Here is a 19,387-nt window from a genome sequence, read left to right as displayed (position 1 = left end):
AGGGCTAACACAGATAGACAGACAACATTCACACTCACATTCACACACTAGGATCCATTTAGCGTTGCCAATCAGCCTATCCCCAGGTGCATGTTTTTGGAGGTGGGAGGAAGCCGGAGTACCTGAAGGGAACCCACGCATTCACGGGGAGAACATGCAAACTCCACACAGAAATATCCCGAGCCCAGGATTGAACCTAGGACTACTCGGGAACTTCATATTGTGAGGCAGACGCGCTAACCCCTCTGCCACCGTGAAGCCCTCTTTGTTACTTCTATTTTAGATAAAACATCCGGCATGTTTAAATACCACATCAAAAAAGTTGCAGCCCGCCAAACAAGTTCCTAAGACGCTCCATGAAGGAGAGTGACGGCGCTGTCAGAGTCTCTGTGCTCGCTTATAGTGTGACGTGATCCCCGACACGTGAATTAATTTGTTTCCTAAAGCTGAGTGGTGTTTTTTTTTTTCTCTCTGGTGTTGTCAGGAAGGAGGTTGACAACGTGACAAGGGAGCTATTTGTGTGTGTTGCATTAGTGTGGATGTGAGATATGCCAGGATAAGACCTCCTGTGAGTTCTGTCAGGACCGATGACGCATGTCAGAGTTTAGAGAATGCAGATTGTTGTGAACGTGCAAAGAAGAGGTAGGATGATGCTGCTTGTTTGTGCATGATTTCCCATCTTTCTTTCAAATCTACTCATCTTTATCTCCTGATTCCTTCAGGCATTTGTCTCTTCCGTACGCATGTCCAGTCTTTTTAGATGATCTCTCCTCTCGCCCCTCTCTTTGTTCCTTGTCCACATTTTTCCTATTTGTCATTTAGCCAAAACTCTCCTACTATTGAGTAAGATGCATGACTGCCATTACAGTATTTAGATTTTCAGATTTATCATTGTAGGAGCCATTTTAGGCATCCATATTTTGAGTTGGCATTACTTTTATTTTGTCACTAGGCAGCAGGCTTTTTGGTTGAGCAGTGCAGGGGGGAAGGCATATATATAGGAGCACAGGTGAGCTGATTAGCGAGGACTCAGGTGTGGGAGCACAAACCGTTCTTACCAACAGCAGACAACAACAGTAGACAACAACAGCAGACAACAACACACAGCAACAGGCAGGAAAGACAGGAGAACATATGGCACCATGTCACTACAATAATCCATGGTATGTTTCATTCACCCTGCAAGTTAATTAATAAATATGCATTAACTGGATTTCTGACTGGACCTCACTTCAATGCAATGTTTGCTGCTGCGTAGGATCACTCCCTCAAACCTGTTGAGTAGTGACAATAAATTTGAACATTTAAAGGTGAAGATTGCGACTACAATCATGATAGCTTATTATGCATCAACTTCCGAACATGTAGTCCTATACCGCAGGGCTATTCACTTGGGGGCCTGGGGGCCTGGGGGCCATATCTGGTTTAAGAATGACACCATATGGGCCCCGAGTTCAGTTTTAAACTTGGGGGACCAACATTTTTGCAGCAAATTCCTAAAAAAAATAGTGTTCTTGTTATGTAGAATATATGTATTTTAACCTTGCTACTAGGGCTTTGAGTATTAGGGCACCACAGGATTTGATTCGATTCTTGGGGGTAACTATTCAATTCAGATTCGATTCTTGATTCAAGACAATTCTCGATTCAAAATCAGTACTTTTTAATAACATGATAACAATGATTAACTACATTTATCCACAATATAGATAAACAGCTTGTAAATTTCCATATTACTTAAAAGAAAATATGTTTTGTTTGATACAATTCTAAACAAACATTTACTAAACTGGCTGGACAAAGATTTTAGGGGATAAAAATATTGTTATTTTTATTCTTCCTTTTTTTCTCAAATAGATTTTAGATTTGTTTTAATCTATTAAAAATCGAAACATCAATCATTCGAAAATCTATTTTTTTTACACCCTCACTTACTTCAGTAGCAAACAGAACACTAGGGTCCAAACTTGTGATTTGCATAACTTAGGTGTTCCTCTAAGTCCTTTTTTTGTTTGGCTTTTCAATTGTTTTCATAATGTGATTTATGTAACTAAAGTGTTGCTGTAGCTTTTTTACTTCGGATGCAGTGAGTAGTCCTTAGTAATGCTAGTGGTGTTCCTCAAGGTTCCATTTTAGGTCCTCCTCTTGTCTTTTTCATCATTTGGGCTATTCAACTGGAGGTTCGAGGTCAGCTCCAAGAACTTGTAAGAGTTGGCAGATTCTTAAAACACTAGATATCTGTCATAGATATGATCCTTAACTAGCTTTTTTTCAGAAGGTCCTTAAAAGCAGCAGAATGCTCGAGTAACGCTGACATAAATGAATGGGCTAAAATCAGATGTCTACCGTAGAAGATGCTGGTTCTCCAGAATTTACAAAATAAGACTAATAGTAAATGCAGAAGTCCAGCCGGCGTGTCCTGAGGTTTCTGGAAATGGGGCCCCCGAAAACTATTTAGTTGAAAATCCCTGCTTTAGAGACTAGGAATACGTTATAATCCTTTGTTTGTAAAGAAAATTTACAAACATGATTTCCAAATGGACTTAAGCTTTTTTCTAATTGGATTCTACCAAAGCACCATGTCATTGTTGTTTGTTGAATTAAAATGTTATATAATGTTATAGTTGATAACACTTACATCACGTTAACCAGTTCATTTACAAATCGTTCTGATAGAATGGGACCTTCTTTCGTGGTTGAATGAAATAATTATATTTTCATAGCCCCTTTTCACAGTTGTCTCAAAGCGATTTTCAGTAGGAAAACCATACATTAAAGCTTTGTTGGTGGCAAGCTACATTTTTACAAGTGTAGGTGAAGTGTCTTGCCCAAGGACACAACGGCAGCCAATCGGATGGCATATGCTGGAATAGAACTGGAAAACCGCAAGTTCTTGGCTGCCCGCTCTACCATCCTAGCCACAGCAATGAGAAAAAGTTACGAATTGAGACTTTTTTTTTTTACAATCAGGAATTATGTTAAGTGCATGGAATTGTTCCAGGTATAGTTAACTGCAGGATAAAACGACTAAATAAATCAGAAGTATGATTACTCTAAGGGTGTCAAAAAATAATGATTTTCGAATGAATTGCGATTCTTATTTGTAACGATTCTTAATCAATTTTTTTTTTAAATCACAAAAATCTGTCCTGTCCAGTCACTTTAGTAAATGTTTGAAAAGATTTTTATCAAACAAAAGCTTTTTTTTTTAAGTAATATAGACATTTATCGGAGCTGTTTATCTATGTTATGGAGGAATGTAGTTAATCATACAACTGGCACATAACGTTATTTTAAAAACTATTGATTTTGAATCAATAATTTTTTTTTTATCAAAAATCGATTCTGAATCGAATCGTTACCCACCAAGAATCAAATCAAATTGAGTTGTTTGGTGGCCACAGATTCACAGCCCTAACAGATACTGTCGTAAAGTGCAGTAAAATATGTTTTTAATGATATTATCATCACACTTATTTGCCATCACTTGTCCCTTTCTCTGGTGTTAATGTTTTTAAAAGCCGCAAAAAAGCAAAACACACTTGTAGAGTGAATTAGGGTATTTGCGGCAATTTACGCTAATATGCACACCCTTGCAACTTTGTTTTTAACGTGGTATTTTACACCACATATTTTGGACAATTGCCGTATTTTTCCATCCATCCATTTTCTACGGCTTATTCCCTTTTGGGGTCACGGGGGGCACTGGCGCCTATCTCAGCTACAATCGGGCGGAAGGCGGTGTACACCCTGGACAAGTCGACACCTCATCGCAGGGCCAACACAGATAGACAGACAACATTCACACTCACATTCACACACTAGGGACCATTTAGTGTTGCCAATCAACCTATCCCCAGGTGCATGTCTTTGGAGGTGGGAGGAAGCCGGAGTACCCGGAGGGAACCCACGCATTCACGGGGAGAACATGCAAACTGCCGTATTTTTATCAGATTAATTTGTCCCTGTACATAAACATGTACTTAAACGGTAAAACATGTCAACTGTTGTATCAAAACATACGTTTGTCTGAGTCTTGCCTGAATGTCTGCAACTAGTGGAATGACAGAACAGACGGTGAACATTAAGAGGGCCTTTGGTGGTGTCTGATTTATAATAAACTGTGATTTTACAATAGGTTTAAAAATGTGCTTTTAGTGCCATCTAGTGTCATATATATATATATATATATATATATATATATATATATATATATATATATATATATATTCTCCCTGAGCTGCCACCTTAACGTGGTAGAGGAGTTTGCGTGTCCCAATGATCCGAGGACCTATGTTGTCCAGGGGCTTCTATGCCCCCTGGTAGGGTCTCCCAAGGCAAACTGGTCCTAGGTGAGGGATCAGACAAAGAGCAGCTCGAAGACCCCTAAGAAGAACACACACAAAGGACCCAGATTTTCCTCGCCAGGACGCGGGTCACTGGGGCCCCCATCTGGAGCCAGGCCCGGAGTTGGGGCACGATGGTGAACGCCTGCTGGCCGGGCCTGTCCCCATGGGGCCCTGCCGGGCACGGCCCGAAGAGGCAACTTGGGTCCTCTCTCCAATTGGCTTACCACTAATAGGAAGGGCCATAGAGGTCGGGTGCAGTGTGAGTTGGGCGGAAGCCGAAGGCAGGGCACTTGGCAGTCTAATCCTCGGCTACACAAGCTAGCTCTTGGGACGTGGAACGTCACCTCACTGGAAGGGAAGGAGCCTGAGTTAGTGCGTGAGGTGTAAAAGTTCCGGCTAGATATCGTCGGACTCACTTTGATGCACAGCAAGAGCTCTGGAACCAGTTCTCTTGAAAGGGGGTGGACTTTCTTCCACTCTGGCGTTGCCGGCAGTGAGAGGCGACAGGCTGGGGTGGCAATTCTTGTTGCCCCCGGCTCAAAGCCTGCACGTTGGAGTTCAACCCGGTGGAGAAGAGGGTAGCTTCCCTCCGCCTTCGGGTGGGGTGACTAGTCCTGACTGTTGTTTGCGCTTATGCACCAAACAGCATTTCAGAGTACCCACCCTTTTTGGATTCACTCGAGAGAGTACTCGTTCCCTCGTTCTACTGGGGGACTTCAATGCTCATGTTGGCAACGACAGTGAAACCTGGAGAGGGGTGATTGGGAAGAATGGCCGCCCGGATCCAAACCCGAGTGGTGTTTTGTTATTGGACTTTTGTGCTCGCCACAGATTGTCCATAACAAACACCATGTTCAAACATAAGAGTGTCCATATGTGCACTTGGCACCAGGACACCCTAGGCCGCAGTTCCATGACCGACTTTATAGTTGTGTCATCGGATTTGCGGTCTCATGTTTTGGACACTCGGGTGAAGAGAGGGGCAGAGCTTTTTACCGATCACCACCTGGTGGTGAGTTGGCTGCGATGGTGGGGGAGGATGCCGGACAGACCTGGCAGGCCCAAACGCATTGTGAGGGTCTGCTGGGAACATCTGGCAGAGTCTCCTGTCAGAGAGAGTTTCAATTCCCACCTCCGGAAAAACTTTGAACATGTCACGAGTGAGGTGCTGGACATTGAGTCCCAGTGGATGATGTTCCGTACCTCTATTGTCGAGGCGGCCGATTGGAGCTGTGGCCGCAAGGTGGTTAGTGCTTGTCGTGGCGGTAATCCTAGAGCCCGCTGGTGAACACCAGCGGTGAGGGATGCCGTCAAGCTGAAGAAGGAGTCCTATCGGGTTCTTTTGGCTCATAGGACTGCGGAGGTAGTGGACAGGTACCGACAGGCCAAGCGGTGTGCAGCTTCAGCGGTCGCAGAGGCAAAAACTCGGACATGGGAAGAGTTTGGGGAAGCATAACCACGGATTGAAAGTTGAAAAACTGTCTGGCAGCAGTGCATATTTCAAGATCGCTGATTCTCACATTTTGCTGTCAATCTAAAAGCGATTCAGCCTCAGACAGATCATCCAATCATAATGTTGAAGCTTAGCGTCCAGTTCAGCCGAAGCCAAGACCACCTTTCATTCACTTCCAGAGACGCTCGGCGTCCAGTGAGCGGGACAAAGCCGGGCATTTATACCATGACTGTCTAGTTTGATTGAGTGGAACAACCCACTCTATGCAACCTATTGAAGTCAAGAGATCCTGAGTGTCCATACTGTTTAGTGCACTGTGAAACTACCACAATGAAATAGCTAATTTGGAAAAAAAAAGTTGAACGCATTCTATTGCATATTTAGTCAATTAAATACGAACACCAAAGTACATATTTCAACCCCTTATTTTCTTTTTTATACATTTTATAGAAAGCTGAGCTTTCATTGCAGTTTTAGGGCAATTGTCACTGTGACATACGTTATAACGTTGTGACTGAACGCTGTCCCGCGCTGCTGTTACTGCTACTCATTGATGTTGTCTCTTGCTTTAAGTTGCCTTGGGTGCTTTGGAATTTTTTTTGGTGTTTTTTAAATGGCTGAATAATTAAATAATGTTCCTACCTTTAAGCCGTGTCCAGTATAGTCATGGGAGAACAATCCTCAGAGCAAGCTGCGACCCCCCTGTCACGACAACCAGAAATCATGATCATAATTAAAGATAAATTATTTTTAAATTAACTTTCCCTAAATATCTAAAAGTATTTATATTCTCTTCATGTCATGTTATGCTCGTTCCAGTGCTGTTGTTTTTAGTTTTAGTTTGTATCCAATAAGAATTCAGCTAGCTTATGTTGCCATGCTGTACCAAATCTGCCGGAGGCCTTCAGAATCAACAATGCAGGCGTCAATGCACTGCAAACGAATGGGGACATACAGTTGATATGCAGTTGTGATAGCCAATCAGAGCACGAGTTGTTGTCAATAAGGCCTTCAAGATGGCTTCACCTTGAACGTGACATTTACGCTTCCTGTGATTGGATACTCACCAGTACTGTTAGCGGATGAATTTGAGAACACATAGAGTTAAGAGACAGTTGCGATACCCAATCAGATCACAAGTTGTTGACAGTAGCCTATCTAAGTAACCTGATTTTAACAAGACTGTGATTGGATACTCCCTTGGCATTCAAGTTGATGATTTCATTATAATGGTCGACTTCTGCTTGTTGAGGGCTTCAATGGCAGCACTGCCACAGTTGTTTTTGATCCACTCCAGAACCAGACACATGATGTAAAAACCCCGTTTCCATATGAGTTGGGAAATTGTGTTAGATGTAAATATAAACGGAATAAAATGATTTGCAAATCTTTTTCAACCCATATTCAGTTGAATATGCTACAAAGACAACATATTTGATGTTAAAACTGATACACTTTTTTTTTTTTGCAAATAATCATTAACTTTAGAATTTGATGCCAGCAACACGTGACAAAGAAGTTGGGAAAGGTGGTAATGAATACTGATTAAGTTGAGGAATACTCATCAAACACTTATTTGGAACATCCCACAGGTGTGCAGGTTAATTGGTAACAGGTGGGTGCCATGATTGGGAATAATAGCAGCTTCCTTGAAATGTTAAGTAATTCACAAACAAGGGTGGGGCGAGGGTCACCAATTTGTAAGCAAGTTGTCGAACAGTTTTAGAACAACATTTCTCAATGAGGTATTGCAAGGAATTTAGGGATTTTACCATCTACGATCCGTAAAATCATCAAAAGTTTCAGAGAATCTGGAGAAATCACTGCACGTATGCAATGATATTATGGACCTTTGATCCCTCAGGCGGTACTGCATCAAAAACCGACATCACTCTCTATAGGATATCACCACATGGGCTCAGGAAGACTTCAGAAAACCGCTGTCACTAAATACAGTTTGTCGCTACATCTGTAAGTGCAAGTTAAAGCTCTACTATGCAAAGCAAAAGCCATTTATCAACAACAACCAGGAATGCCGCTGGCTTCGCTGGGCCCGAGCTCATCTAAGATGGACTGATGCAAAATGGGAAAGTGTTCTGTGGTCTGACGAGTCCACATTTCAAATTACATTTGGAAACTGTGGACGTGGTGTCCTCCGGAACAAAGATGAAAATAACCATCCGGGTTGTTATAGGCGCAAAGTTCAAAAGCCAGCATCTGTCATGGTATATGGGTGTATTAGTGCCCAAGGCATGGGTAACTTACACATCTGTGAAGGCACCATTAATTCTGAAAGGTACTTACAGGTTTTGGAGCAACATATGTTGTCATCCAAGCAACGTTATCATGGACGCCCCTGCTTATTTCAGCAAAACAATGCCAAGCCACGTGTTACAACAGCTTGGCTTCGTATAAAAAGAGTGCGGGTGCTTTACTGGCCCGCCTGCAGTCCAGACATGTCTCGCATCAAAAATGTGTGGCGCATTATGAAGCGTAAAATACGACAACAAGACCCCGGACTGTTGAACTACTTAAGCTGTACATCAAGCAAGAATGGTAAAGAATTCCACTTTCAAAGCTTCAACAATTAGGTTCCTCAGTTCTCAAACGTTTATTGAGTGTTGTTAAAAGAAAATGTAATGTAACATAGTGGTGAACATTCCCTTTCCCAACTACTTTGGCACGTGTTGCAGCCATGAAATTCTAAGTTCATTATTATTTGCAAAAAAAAAATAAAGTTTATGAGTTTCAACATCAAATATCTTGTTTTTGTAGTGCATTCAACTGAATATTGGTTGAAAAGGATTTGCAAATCATTGTATTCTGTTTATATTTACATCTAACACAATTTCCCAACTCCTATGAAAACGGGGTTTGTAGATACTGAAGGAAGGCAGTGTGTAAAGTCAAGTAGGTGTCTTCAGATTTGTGGAGGTGATATCTTCAAACTTGTGGTGGTGATATCATCATACTTGTGGAGGTGATATCATCAGACTTGTGAAGGTGATATCAGAAAATACTTAAGGCTGTCATCGGCAGGTGTACCAAAGCAGTTAGGACTCCTGCTCCCCCAACTACCACCGCGAATGCAAGGCCACCATTAACCGAATAGTTAACACAGAGATGTTCGCTTCCTACACTTACACGTCCATGGTGTTTTACTTCTCCCGAGATGACGTGGCCCTTCCAGGCTTTTCTCATTTCTTCAAAGAAATGAGCAAATGAGTGAGTAGCCATTCACAAGTTTAGATTTAGCAGGAAGCATGAAGTGTTGCGCAGTAGCCGGACCGGGATAGCAGAGGAGGAGAATGAAACCTTGATTAGTTGGCAGATATATTGTAGCGTCCCAGAAGAGTTAGTGCTGCAGGGAATTCTGGGATTTTGTTCTGTTGTGTTTATTTTGTAGCTGAGATAGGCGCCAGCGCCCCCCGCGACCCTAAAAGTGAATAAGCGGTAGAAAATGAATGGATGGATGGATGTTTATTTTGTGTTGGGGTCCAAATATTTTACCGAACTTTGTTTGTCATTGTTGTTTAGTGTGGTTTCATAATATGGCACATATTTATGACAGTGTTGGGATTGTTCATACAGCCACCCTTAGTGTGACATGTGTGTTCACTATTGACAGAATCATTAATAATGGCAATGATTGGACGGAGTGAAACCTACTCTCGACATGTTCATCTAAAGACCGTTAGTAACCCATCCAATAGTACTGTGTAATCCCTAAGCCATCTTCAAGAAGCATATCTAAAGTGAAACTACATCTTGTGAGACGAAGGTAGCTCAGCTGTTCTGGCAGCCAACGACGAGGGGTACCACTGGCTTATACGGCGTCGAATACTGAGTTCAAATGTTATTTGCAATCTTCATTTTGACAGTACCACATAAGATAGGTTTTAATTGCTGATGCGTTTTAATCAATTTTTAAATGTGCCAGAAAATGTTGAATTCAATGCCCAGTAGGGTGTAAATGTGTTCCTGTATATTATTTCTCCAACAATGGGGAAACACATGGCCCGCCGCTGAATCCAAATAATAACCTTCGTCCCATTTCAAATCTGTTATTAATTTAAAAAATCTTCGAAAAAGCTCTCTCTTCCCAACTTCACTCTCACCTACAGTTAAATAACCTATAATAACACTTCCAGTCTGGTTTCCGCCCCCTGCACAGCACTGAAACAGCACTTGTAAAAATCACAAACGATCTCCTCCTTGCTGCTGATTCTGGTCTTCTCACTATCCTCATCCTTTTAGATCTCACTGCAGCCTTTGATATCATTTCACACACTGTCCTCCTCCATAGATAGCACAGTATTGGCATCACAATCACACCGCTTTACTGGTTTAGATCATATCTCTCCCATCGCACTCGGTTTGTTCAACTTTGTTCATTCAAATCCCCTCCGTCTCTGGTGTGCCCCAGGGCTGTGCTCCTGGTCCCCTGCTTTGTATAATCTACATTCTTCCCTTTGGGAATATTTTCTGTAAATTTAAAATACATGTTCACTGATATGTGGATGACACCCAGCTCTACGTCTCAACCATACCAACTTCGACTTGGACTTGGACTTAGACTTAGACTTCCTTTACTTCTAGCCATGTCCCTGAACATGTCATCAATGCAATGTAGCATTATTGCTAGTGAGCTAACGGCTAATTTCCTTTTACAATAAGAAGCTGTTTTAAAGACATCCATCCATCCATCCATTTTCTACCGCTTATTCCCTTTTGGGGTCGCGGGGGGCGTTGGCGCCTATCTCAGCTACAATCGGGCGGAAGGCGGGGTACACCCTGGACAAGTCGCCACCTCATCGCAGGGCCAACACAGATAGACAGACAACATTCACACTCACATTCACACACTATGGCCCATTTAGTGTTGCCAATCAACCTCACTAATCGTCAAAATATACTTAAGTTTCTTTCCAGTACTCTTATCACCTGAGGGGGAGAACTAGCTAAAACACCATATCGTAGGAGGATACAAGACACGCTAAAGCTAGAACTCTTACTTACTTTGTCTTACTTATTTACTTACTTACGCTTACTACCCTTTCTGGGGCATAGGCCGTCAAAAAGTGATCTTCAGGTTTTTCTGTCTTGGGCCGTTCTCTCTAGTTGGGTCCAGGTCATCTTCATGCTCTTCGTGTCTGCCTCCAGGTCTCTGCGCCAGGTGTTTCTGGAACGGCCCCGTTTCCGCTTGCCCTGCGGGTTCCATATTAGGGCTTGTCTCGTAATGGTATTTTTAGGCTTATGCAGAGTGTGGCCTATCCAGCGCCATCTGCGTTTCTTAATTTCCACTTCCATGGGAAGCTGATTTGTTCTTTGCCAGAGTTCAGTATTGCTGATGGTGTCTGGCCATCGGATGTGGAGAATCTTTCGCAGGAAGCTGTTAGTGAAGCGCTGCCCTTTTTTTAGCTATGGTTCTCCAGGTCTCTGCTCCATATAAGAGGACTGCTTTGATGTTGGAGTTGAACAATCTGACTTTGGTGTTGAGGGTCAGTTCTTTCAAGATTCAAATGTTATGCAGTTAGGTAAACCCATCACATACCTTCCTGATTCGTGCTTTTATGTCGTCGTCTGTGCCGCTCTGTTTGTCAGTCACACTGCCAATGTCGGTGAAGGATTCAACCTCTTCCAATTCCTCTCCATCCAGCGTGTTTGCTTTGGTATTGGCAGTGCTAGTCTTGAGGATCTTGGTCTTGCCTTTGTAGATGTTGAGTCCCACTTTTGCCGAAGTACATGCCACGTTGAGCGTTGAGTTCTGAAGCTAGAACTGTAGTATGCACAAACTGTGTGCAATTATGAAGCACAGTTTGTTTGATTTGTTGAAACATAAGTCTTTTTTTTGTTTGTTTTGTTAACGTTTTAGGCCATACCAATGACCAAGAAAAAGCCAGGAAAATCCAGGGCCTGTTATGGGTGCTCACTAAAATCAAGTCACATGAGATTCGCTAACATCTCACGTGACATAAATTTAATATGTGTATCTTGAAGTTTTTGTTGTACAATGTAAGTACACACACACACATCCATTGCCACATCGCTTGTGTGTTTTATTCGACATTTCACATGATCCCCCACGAGTCTTACGCCTCAGTTGCTGTCTGGGCTCAACACCTCGTCACTGCAAGGAGTGCTCACACAACAAGGAGGGGTGCTAATTCCCCATGTAAAAACAACATATGCTACCACTGATTGACAAGACACAAAAACACTTTGAGGTGCAATTCCGCCCGTATGCACTCAAACCTAATGCCCAAGCCAGCGTTGCGGATTTTGCAACGTTGTGATGACGCTTATTCTAATCCAGCCGTGTCCCTTGCATTGCTCACCTGTACCTCCACGTCCTTGTTTACATTGACAAAGGTGGTGATCACAGGGCGTCCGTCTTGACCTGACGAGCAAATGAGCGCTGATACGAATATTTTTTACCCCTGTCCCCTAGAGAATGCCGCCCTAGGCAATTACCAATGCGGTCCAGACTGTATGTAAAACTGCCACTGAGTGCGAGGCTTTAAGATAATGCATGAGTGCGTTTACTTAGTATTCCACACTCACGGAGGTTGCTGCCACTTGGGGGAGGCATAATCGCTAAATGCAAATGCAATGTTTTTCTTTAATACAGCACACACTGAGAGCCTAAGGTTGCTTTTCTCCATTCTCTAATTTCATGCACATTGGGCCTTTTATCTCCTTTGTAAGTGATGCACTTCTTCACAGAGATCAACACAAAAGCGCAACATAACACAAAAACTGCAAAATATGTTATTGCCAACTCAGTCATGAATAAATAAATCATGTCCATTAACCATGTTGGTGTATTCTTGTTCCCATCACAGATGTTGGGGGCTTCTTTGAGGCGGGGACGCTGGTCAAGTACAACCTTCTCCCTGAAGGAGCTGCGGGAGCCATGAAGGACTCCAAAGTCCTCGTGCACCCCCTGACGCCCCTGCAGGAGGTCAATTCAACCAAAGAGGAATTGGGGTTTAGTTTCAGCACATCCAGCGCGCCAGCTATTTTGTTGTATGTCAGCTCCAAGACGCAGGACTACATGGCGGTGGTGTTGAGGCACAACGGTGAGTTCCAGGATAGGCTCCACCCCTAATTCCATGTGTTGTTCCCTGATGTTAAGTTTGTTCAGGTTGCAAACATTAGAAAAAACACAACCTCTTTGCTCATCATGTTGACTATGTTTTGAAGCCCTATTTATGAGTAAATCCCCCCCAAAAAACTTATTTTTGGCTTTAGATGGTAAATATCTTTGTTCATGGGGCCATGTCAAGCTTCAACTCCTCCGACGCAACCTAATCCAATGCGCTTCTTGCACGCTAACACTCACGATAGGAAAATGTAGATAAATAATGCATCATGAGAGAGGAAAAACATGATATTAAATACATATTTTTTAGTACCGTGTATCCTACAGTAGTCCCGATGCCCATTGAATTTAAATGGACTACAAAAGCAGAAATATTTCTTTATAAGGAGAACAAAGCTCGCTTTTGTTTAACCATGTGTTTAGTTTTTTGTAATGATGTACACTGACTCTTACTCGGAATTGTCCCTCGTGTTTTGCTTTTAATTGATTCCGGACATGACCGCGATAAATACATTTTTGTGAGGTGGGAATTATTCATTATAAATGTAACATTTTCATGGTTTAAGCATGTGATTCTTTTAAACATGGAATAACACACTTTAGTCACCTTTACATTATTTTGCTGGCTGAGGCTGAACCAATCAGTGGCCACAATCAGTACGCTCTAATTAGTGCTCATTTACTGGCCAACACTACTGTAGTATTGCCATTGTAAGTTTATTTTGTAATTTTTATGCTTGAAAATTCTGTAGAATAAGCTTAAAAATATTATAAAATATAAATAATTGAAATTATAAATTCATATTTTTATTAGGGATAAATTGTAAATGGGTTGCACTTGTATAGTGCTTTTCTACCTTCAAAATACTCAAAGCGCTTTGACATTACTTCCACATTCACCCATTCACACACACATTCACACACTGATGGAGGGAGCTGCCATGCAAGGTGCTAACCAGCACCCATCAGGAGCAAGGGTGAAGTGTCTTGCTCAAGGACACAACGGACGTGACGAGGTAGGTAATTAATTTTTCTAATCCCACTTCCAAAAACATGCACCTGGGGATAGGTTGATTGGCAACACTAAATTGGCCCTAGTGTGTGAATGTGAGTGTGAATGTTGTCTGTCTATCTGTGTTGGCCCTGCGATGAGGTGGCGACTTGTCCAGGGTGTACCCTGCCTTCCTCCCGATTGTAGCTGAGATAGGCGCCAGTGCCCCTCGAGACCCCAAAAGGGAATAAGCGGTTGAAAATGGATGGATAATCAGAATAATCACATTTTGAAATTTAGATTAATCATGATTAAACACAGATGGACGACTTGTCCAGGGTGTACCCCGCCTTCCGCCCGATTGTAGCTGAGATAGGCTCCAGCGCCCCCAGCGACCCCGAAGGAAATAAGCGGTAGAAAATGGATAGATGGATGGACGGTTGCTAACTTACATAATTTGTTTACAAGTGCAATTTTATTGTCAGAATGTCATCCAGGAACATTTTTAAACATTTTACTAGAATGCATGTCATTTATTTGCGCAAAACTTTGTAACAGTTTTATCCTAAGTCCTATCAGGCTGTAATTTGGAGTGAAATTTGCCAACGAGCACACAAGTCAAAGTCTTCTCATTCATTATTGTACTGACGTATGCATTGATATCATCAACCGTATAGCCGTTAAGGGAAAAAAAGCTTGTACAGTCACAAATAAATGACATGATTAATCCAAATGTGGACAGGATTGATGCAGTAATTTTTTTCCGATTAAGCACATGGTCAGCTCGTTAATTTTCATAGCCGTAATAGCCCTAATTTGCAGTAGCCCTAGTATGCAAGTGCTTGTTTAAGCTAACTATTTTTCTCCTGAACTGAAGCACACAATAGAGTGAATATTTGTCAAAATCAACACTCTTGCGCCGTTGCCTGTGCTAACATTACACCTCATAAGTAAAATTAATTAAGATTCTTCACACAGCTCAGCGTGCCTACAAAACCCCCACTGTAACTTTAGGGTATTTTGCTGAATCCCTACAAAAATCAGTATCAAGGGGCTGTGTAAAATGTGAGCAAGATTGTTTGAAAAACATGGCCATGGTCAAGCATCTTTGCAGGCACTTGGCTACTAGTTGAACAAAAGTCATTTAACATTTGTCTTTTGATTATGAATCTTTAAGGATAGAGTGAAAGTTTGATTCAGAACTTAATTAATTCTTGGACAGGATTCTTGAATACAAAAGAGTGTATATTGACTCAAATGTATCCATAAGAAACAATGTAAATATGAATAATATGTTCCAGTCTCGACAAAAATCTATATTCTATAAAAGTTTGTTCACTTTCGACACAATATAAAGGGCTACACAGTATCGTATAGCAAACAAACATAAGGGGGTGAAGGATCAACTTTTTATTTCATAACAAAAAACTACCACCACCTAAAATGTCCTCTTATCCAGCCGCCCTGCCGGCACGCACGCACAGTCTGACTAGCCCTGTGTTGCACTCGGTTTGAAATCGCAAAACTCTTTCAGCCAGCACACAAAGTCGCACAATAGCTAATGCTACAATAATTTCGAATAAAACAACATCCACTTAACTTGATATTTTTTTGGTGTGCAGTGAAAGGAAAAGTGAAAAAGAAGGAGGCAGTGTCGACAACTTGGTGGACAAATGTTGTAAAACGGTAACAACCCTTAAAAAGCACACAGAGTCGCACAGTAGCTAACAGTATTGATGTGATGATTAAATGAGCACGGCGATTGATAAACTTACCCAAAATGGGTGCGCTGCCGGGCACTCATTGGTTGGATGAAATGTTCATACAACAAAGCATGTTTTTATTAAGTCTGTGGTTTGTAAATTTAAAAGTTGGTACAATTTGAGGTTCCACTGTATCTGTAATAAGTGTATGTTACTGGAACCCGCTTGGGTCTACACCCTTCACACTGTCCGGGGATCAAACCCATCCATCCATCCATCCATTTCCTACCGCTTATTCCCCTTTGGGGTCACGGTGGGTGCTGGTGCCTATCTCAGCTACAATCGGGCGGAAGGCGGCGTACACCATGGACAAGTTGCCACCTCATCGCAGGGCCAACACAGATAGACAGACAACTTTCACACTCACATTCACACATTATTGCCGATTTAGTGTTGCCAATCAACTTATCCCCAGGTGCATGTCTTTGGAGGGGGGAGGGAGCCGGAGTACCCGGAGGGAACCCACACATTCACGGGGAGAACATGCAAACTCCACACAGAAACATCCCAAGCCTGAGATTGAACCCTGACTACTCAGGACCTTCGTATTGTGAGGCAGACGCACTAACCCCTCTTCCACTGTGAAGCAGGGGGGATCAAACCATTGTCTGCTAATTGAAAGAAGAGGCGCTAGTCAACAAGCCAAAAGTTCTAGCAAAAATCTCCCGGGGCAACCATTCTCCCGATTTCCACCCGGTCAATATTATTGGGGGCCTTTAGCGTTCTCTACCACCTGTCGTCACGTCCGCTTTTCCTCCATACAAGCAGCGTGCTAGACAAGCCACATAACATATGCGGGTTGTACACACAAAGTGAATGCATGCATACTTGGTCAACAGCCATACAGGTCACACTGAGGGTAGCCGTATAAACAACTTTAACACTGTTACAAATATGCGTCACACTGTGAACACACCAAACAAGAATGACAAACACATTTCAGGAGAACATCCGCACCATAACACAGCATAAACACAACAGAACAAATAACCAGAACCCCTTGCAGCAGTAACTCTTCGTGGGTGCTACAATATACACCTCCCGCCCGCTACCACCAAACCCCGCCCACCTCATTATTTTATTTTCAAATGTATTAGCCTGTGGAAAAAGTTAATGTTGATATTTACCTCAAGGCTGCAAATAGAAAAGAGGCATTCATTTTTATTTAAATTCTATTTAATATACCATTGTGTTTTCGTTAGTTTTTTTGACAGTTGATTTTTCACTATTAAGTTATATAAGTGTTGCTTGTTCCATATTCAGTGTTAAAGCAAATCAGTGTAGCAAACTGAGCAATAATTAACGTTTTATTAATGCACTTTCTCTTGCTACTTCAAGGCTTGAATGTGTGAGTCATTCATTATTATTTTAAAATGTATTAGCCTGTGGAAAAAGTTTATTTTGATATTTACCTCAGAAGGCTGCAAATAGAAAAGATTCAATCAATATTAATTTAAATGTTATTTGATATGCAATTGATACTTTGAATTGTTATTTGAAACTCAATTTTACATGTCACTATAAAATTTTATAAGTCTTGTTTGTTCAATATTTAATGCAAAACTTGTTTGGGTCCCTATTAAAAGTTTAATTTGTTCAACCTTGGCCCGCGGCTTTGTTCAGTTTTAAATTTTGGCCCACTCTGTATTTGAGTTTGACACCCCTGTCTTAGGGCAACATTCTCCTGCACAGTCACACGAGCTGAGATCCTTTAAAAGCATATTGACTGCACCCCGTTTAGTGGGCGACACAAATATAATTTGAATTGAGAAAAAGAATGAATTGATCCAACTCTTATTAAACCTGAAGAATAGCTCAGTTGGTTAATATGCCATCAATTGCAGAGATCGGAGTTTAAAGTTTTAAACTAGGGGTGTCAAACGTACCGGCCCGCGAACAAGTTTAATTCGACCCGTGAGATGAGTTTGCTAAGTATAAAAACCTGCCGTCCGAAATAGGCTGTGACTTTAAGTTTAATGGATTTTCAGATACACTGAGACAAAGTCCAAGCTCACGTTCTTAATTACGTTTTTGAAACGGCACCAATTTTTTTCCTCCCAATTTAGAACTTTGTGGGTTTTTTTTCCAAGATGATTAGTTTTAATAACACCGGCATCCTCACACCTCTAAAGACATGCCCCATTGGGTAGGCTAATTGGCAACACTAAATTGGCCTTAGGGGCAGCATGGTGAGTTAGGGGTTAGTGGGTCTGCCTCACAATATGAAAGTCCTGGGTTCGATCCTGCGCTCGGGATCTTTCTGTGTGGCCCCCCTTCAATCCAAAAAAGGACAATTGGTAGAAAATGGGTGTGTGATGGACCCGAGTGGTAAAACAATATCTAATAAAATTGTTGCTTAAAACCAATATAAATATTAATAACCCAATGTAGTGAGAGCAGCTGTCCCAAAACCAGGAAAAATGAATATGCTGGTTCACAATTTATTAAAATTCAATTGAAAACCAGTCACTTTGTCGACACAAAAATACCAAATGATACAAATGTGATGGGCGAGGGTACCGTCACGACAGGCGTGTGGATCTTGGCTCCGCCCACCTCCACGGCATCCTCCTGCACACAAAATTAAAAGGGAGGCAGGCCACGGGGAAAAAATCATCTAAAACCACGGAGACGCTATCCGGGCTGACGTCACACTTACACGCGTCAACGTATTGGGTACGCCTACTCTCCTCGCCAGTCTCCGGTCACTCGAGGAAATAACGTGGCCGTACCCGTCCCGCTCCGCCTCCTGGTCGCCCCCCTGTCCACAGAACCACAGCCTAAGGCAGTTGGGTGTCCCCACAGATCCACAACACACGGCACTTACTTGGGCGGCAGAGTTTCCTCTGCCCCTGCCTGTTGTGGACGTCTTGGGGTTTGTTCCAGTAGCCTGCGGGGTCTACTGTGTGGTCCGGTGGTTCCTTTCCAGCCTGCGTGCGTCTAACCCAGGGGTGTCAAACTCAAATACAGAGTGGGCCAAAATTTAAACTTAACAAAGCCGCGGGCCAAGGTTGAACAAATTAACCTTTTAATAGGGACCCAAACAAGTTTTGCATTGAATATTGAACAAGCGAGACTTATATGACTTTATAGTGACATGCAAAATCGAGTTTCAAATAATACTAATAATTTAAAAATAGCAATGGCATATCAATCCATCCATCCATCCATCATCTTCCGCTTATCCGAGGTCGGGTCGCGGGGGCAGCAGCCTAAGCAGGGAAGCCCAGACTTCCCTATCTCCAGCCACTTCGTCTAGCTCTTCCCGGGGGATCCCGAGGCGTTCCCAGGCCAGCCGGGAGACATAGTCTTCCCAACGTGTCCTGGGTCTTCCCCGTGGCCTCCTACCAGCTGGACGTGCCCTAAACACCTCCCTAGGGAGGCGTTCGGGTGGCATCCTGACCAGATGCCCGAACCACCTCATCTGGCTCCTCTCGATGTGGAGGAGCAGCGGCTTTACGTTGAGCTCCTCCCGGATGGCTGAGCTTCTCACCCTATCTCTAAGGGAGAGACCCGCCACACGGCGGAGGAAACTCATTTCGGCCGCTTGTACCCGTGATCTTATCCTTTCGGTCATGACCCAAAGCTCATGACCATAGGTGAGGATGGGAACGTAGATCGACCGGTAAATTGAGAGCTTTGCCTTCCGGCTCAGCTCCTTCTTCACCACAACGGATCGATACAACGTCCGCATTACTGAAGACGCCGCACCGGTCCGCCTGTCGA

At 42.6% G+C, this 19,387-nt stretch overlaps 1 protein-coding gene across 3 annotated transcripts in view; it reads left to right on the top strand.

Moving 5' to 3' along the window:
* cntnap2a (contactin associated protein 2a) overlaps window positions 1-19,387 on the top strand; it is an 843,773-nt gene that overhangs the window by 777,131 nt on the left and 47,255 nt on the right. For all 3 annotated transcript variants that reach the window (XM_061921961.1, XM_061921960.1, XM_061921959.1), the window contains one exon: window positions 12,648-12,884. In XM_061921961.1, the coding sequence (XP_061777945.1) occupies window positions 12,648-12,884 (237 nt within the window). The remainder of the gene's footprint in view (window positions 1-12,647; window positions 12,885-19,387) is intronic.

This window comes from Nerophis ophidion, linkage group LG15 (genome assembly GCF_033978795.1).
Source record: "Nerophis ophidion isolate RoL-2023_Sa linkage group LG15, RoL_Noph_v1.0, whole genome shotgun sequence".
Taxonomy (NCBI): Eukaryota; Metazoa; Chordata; class Actinopteri; order Syngnathiformes; family Syngnathidae; genus Nerophis; species Nerophis ophidion.
The sequence above is the reverse complement of the archived record's forward strand: the minus strand, read 5'-3'. Positions and strand labels throughout refer to the sequence as shown.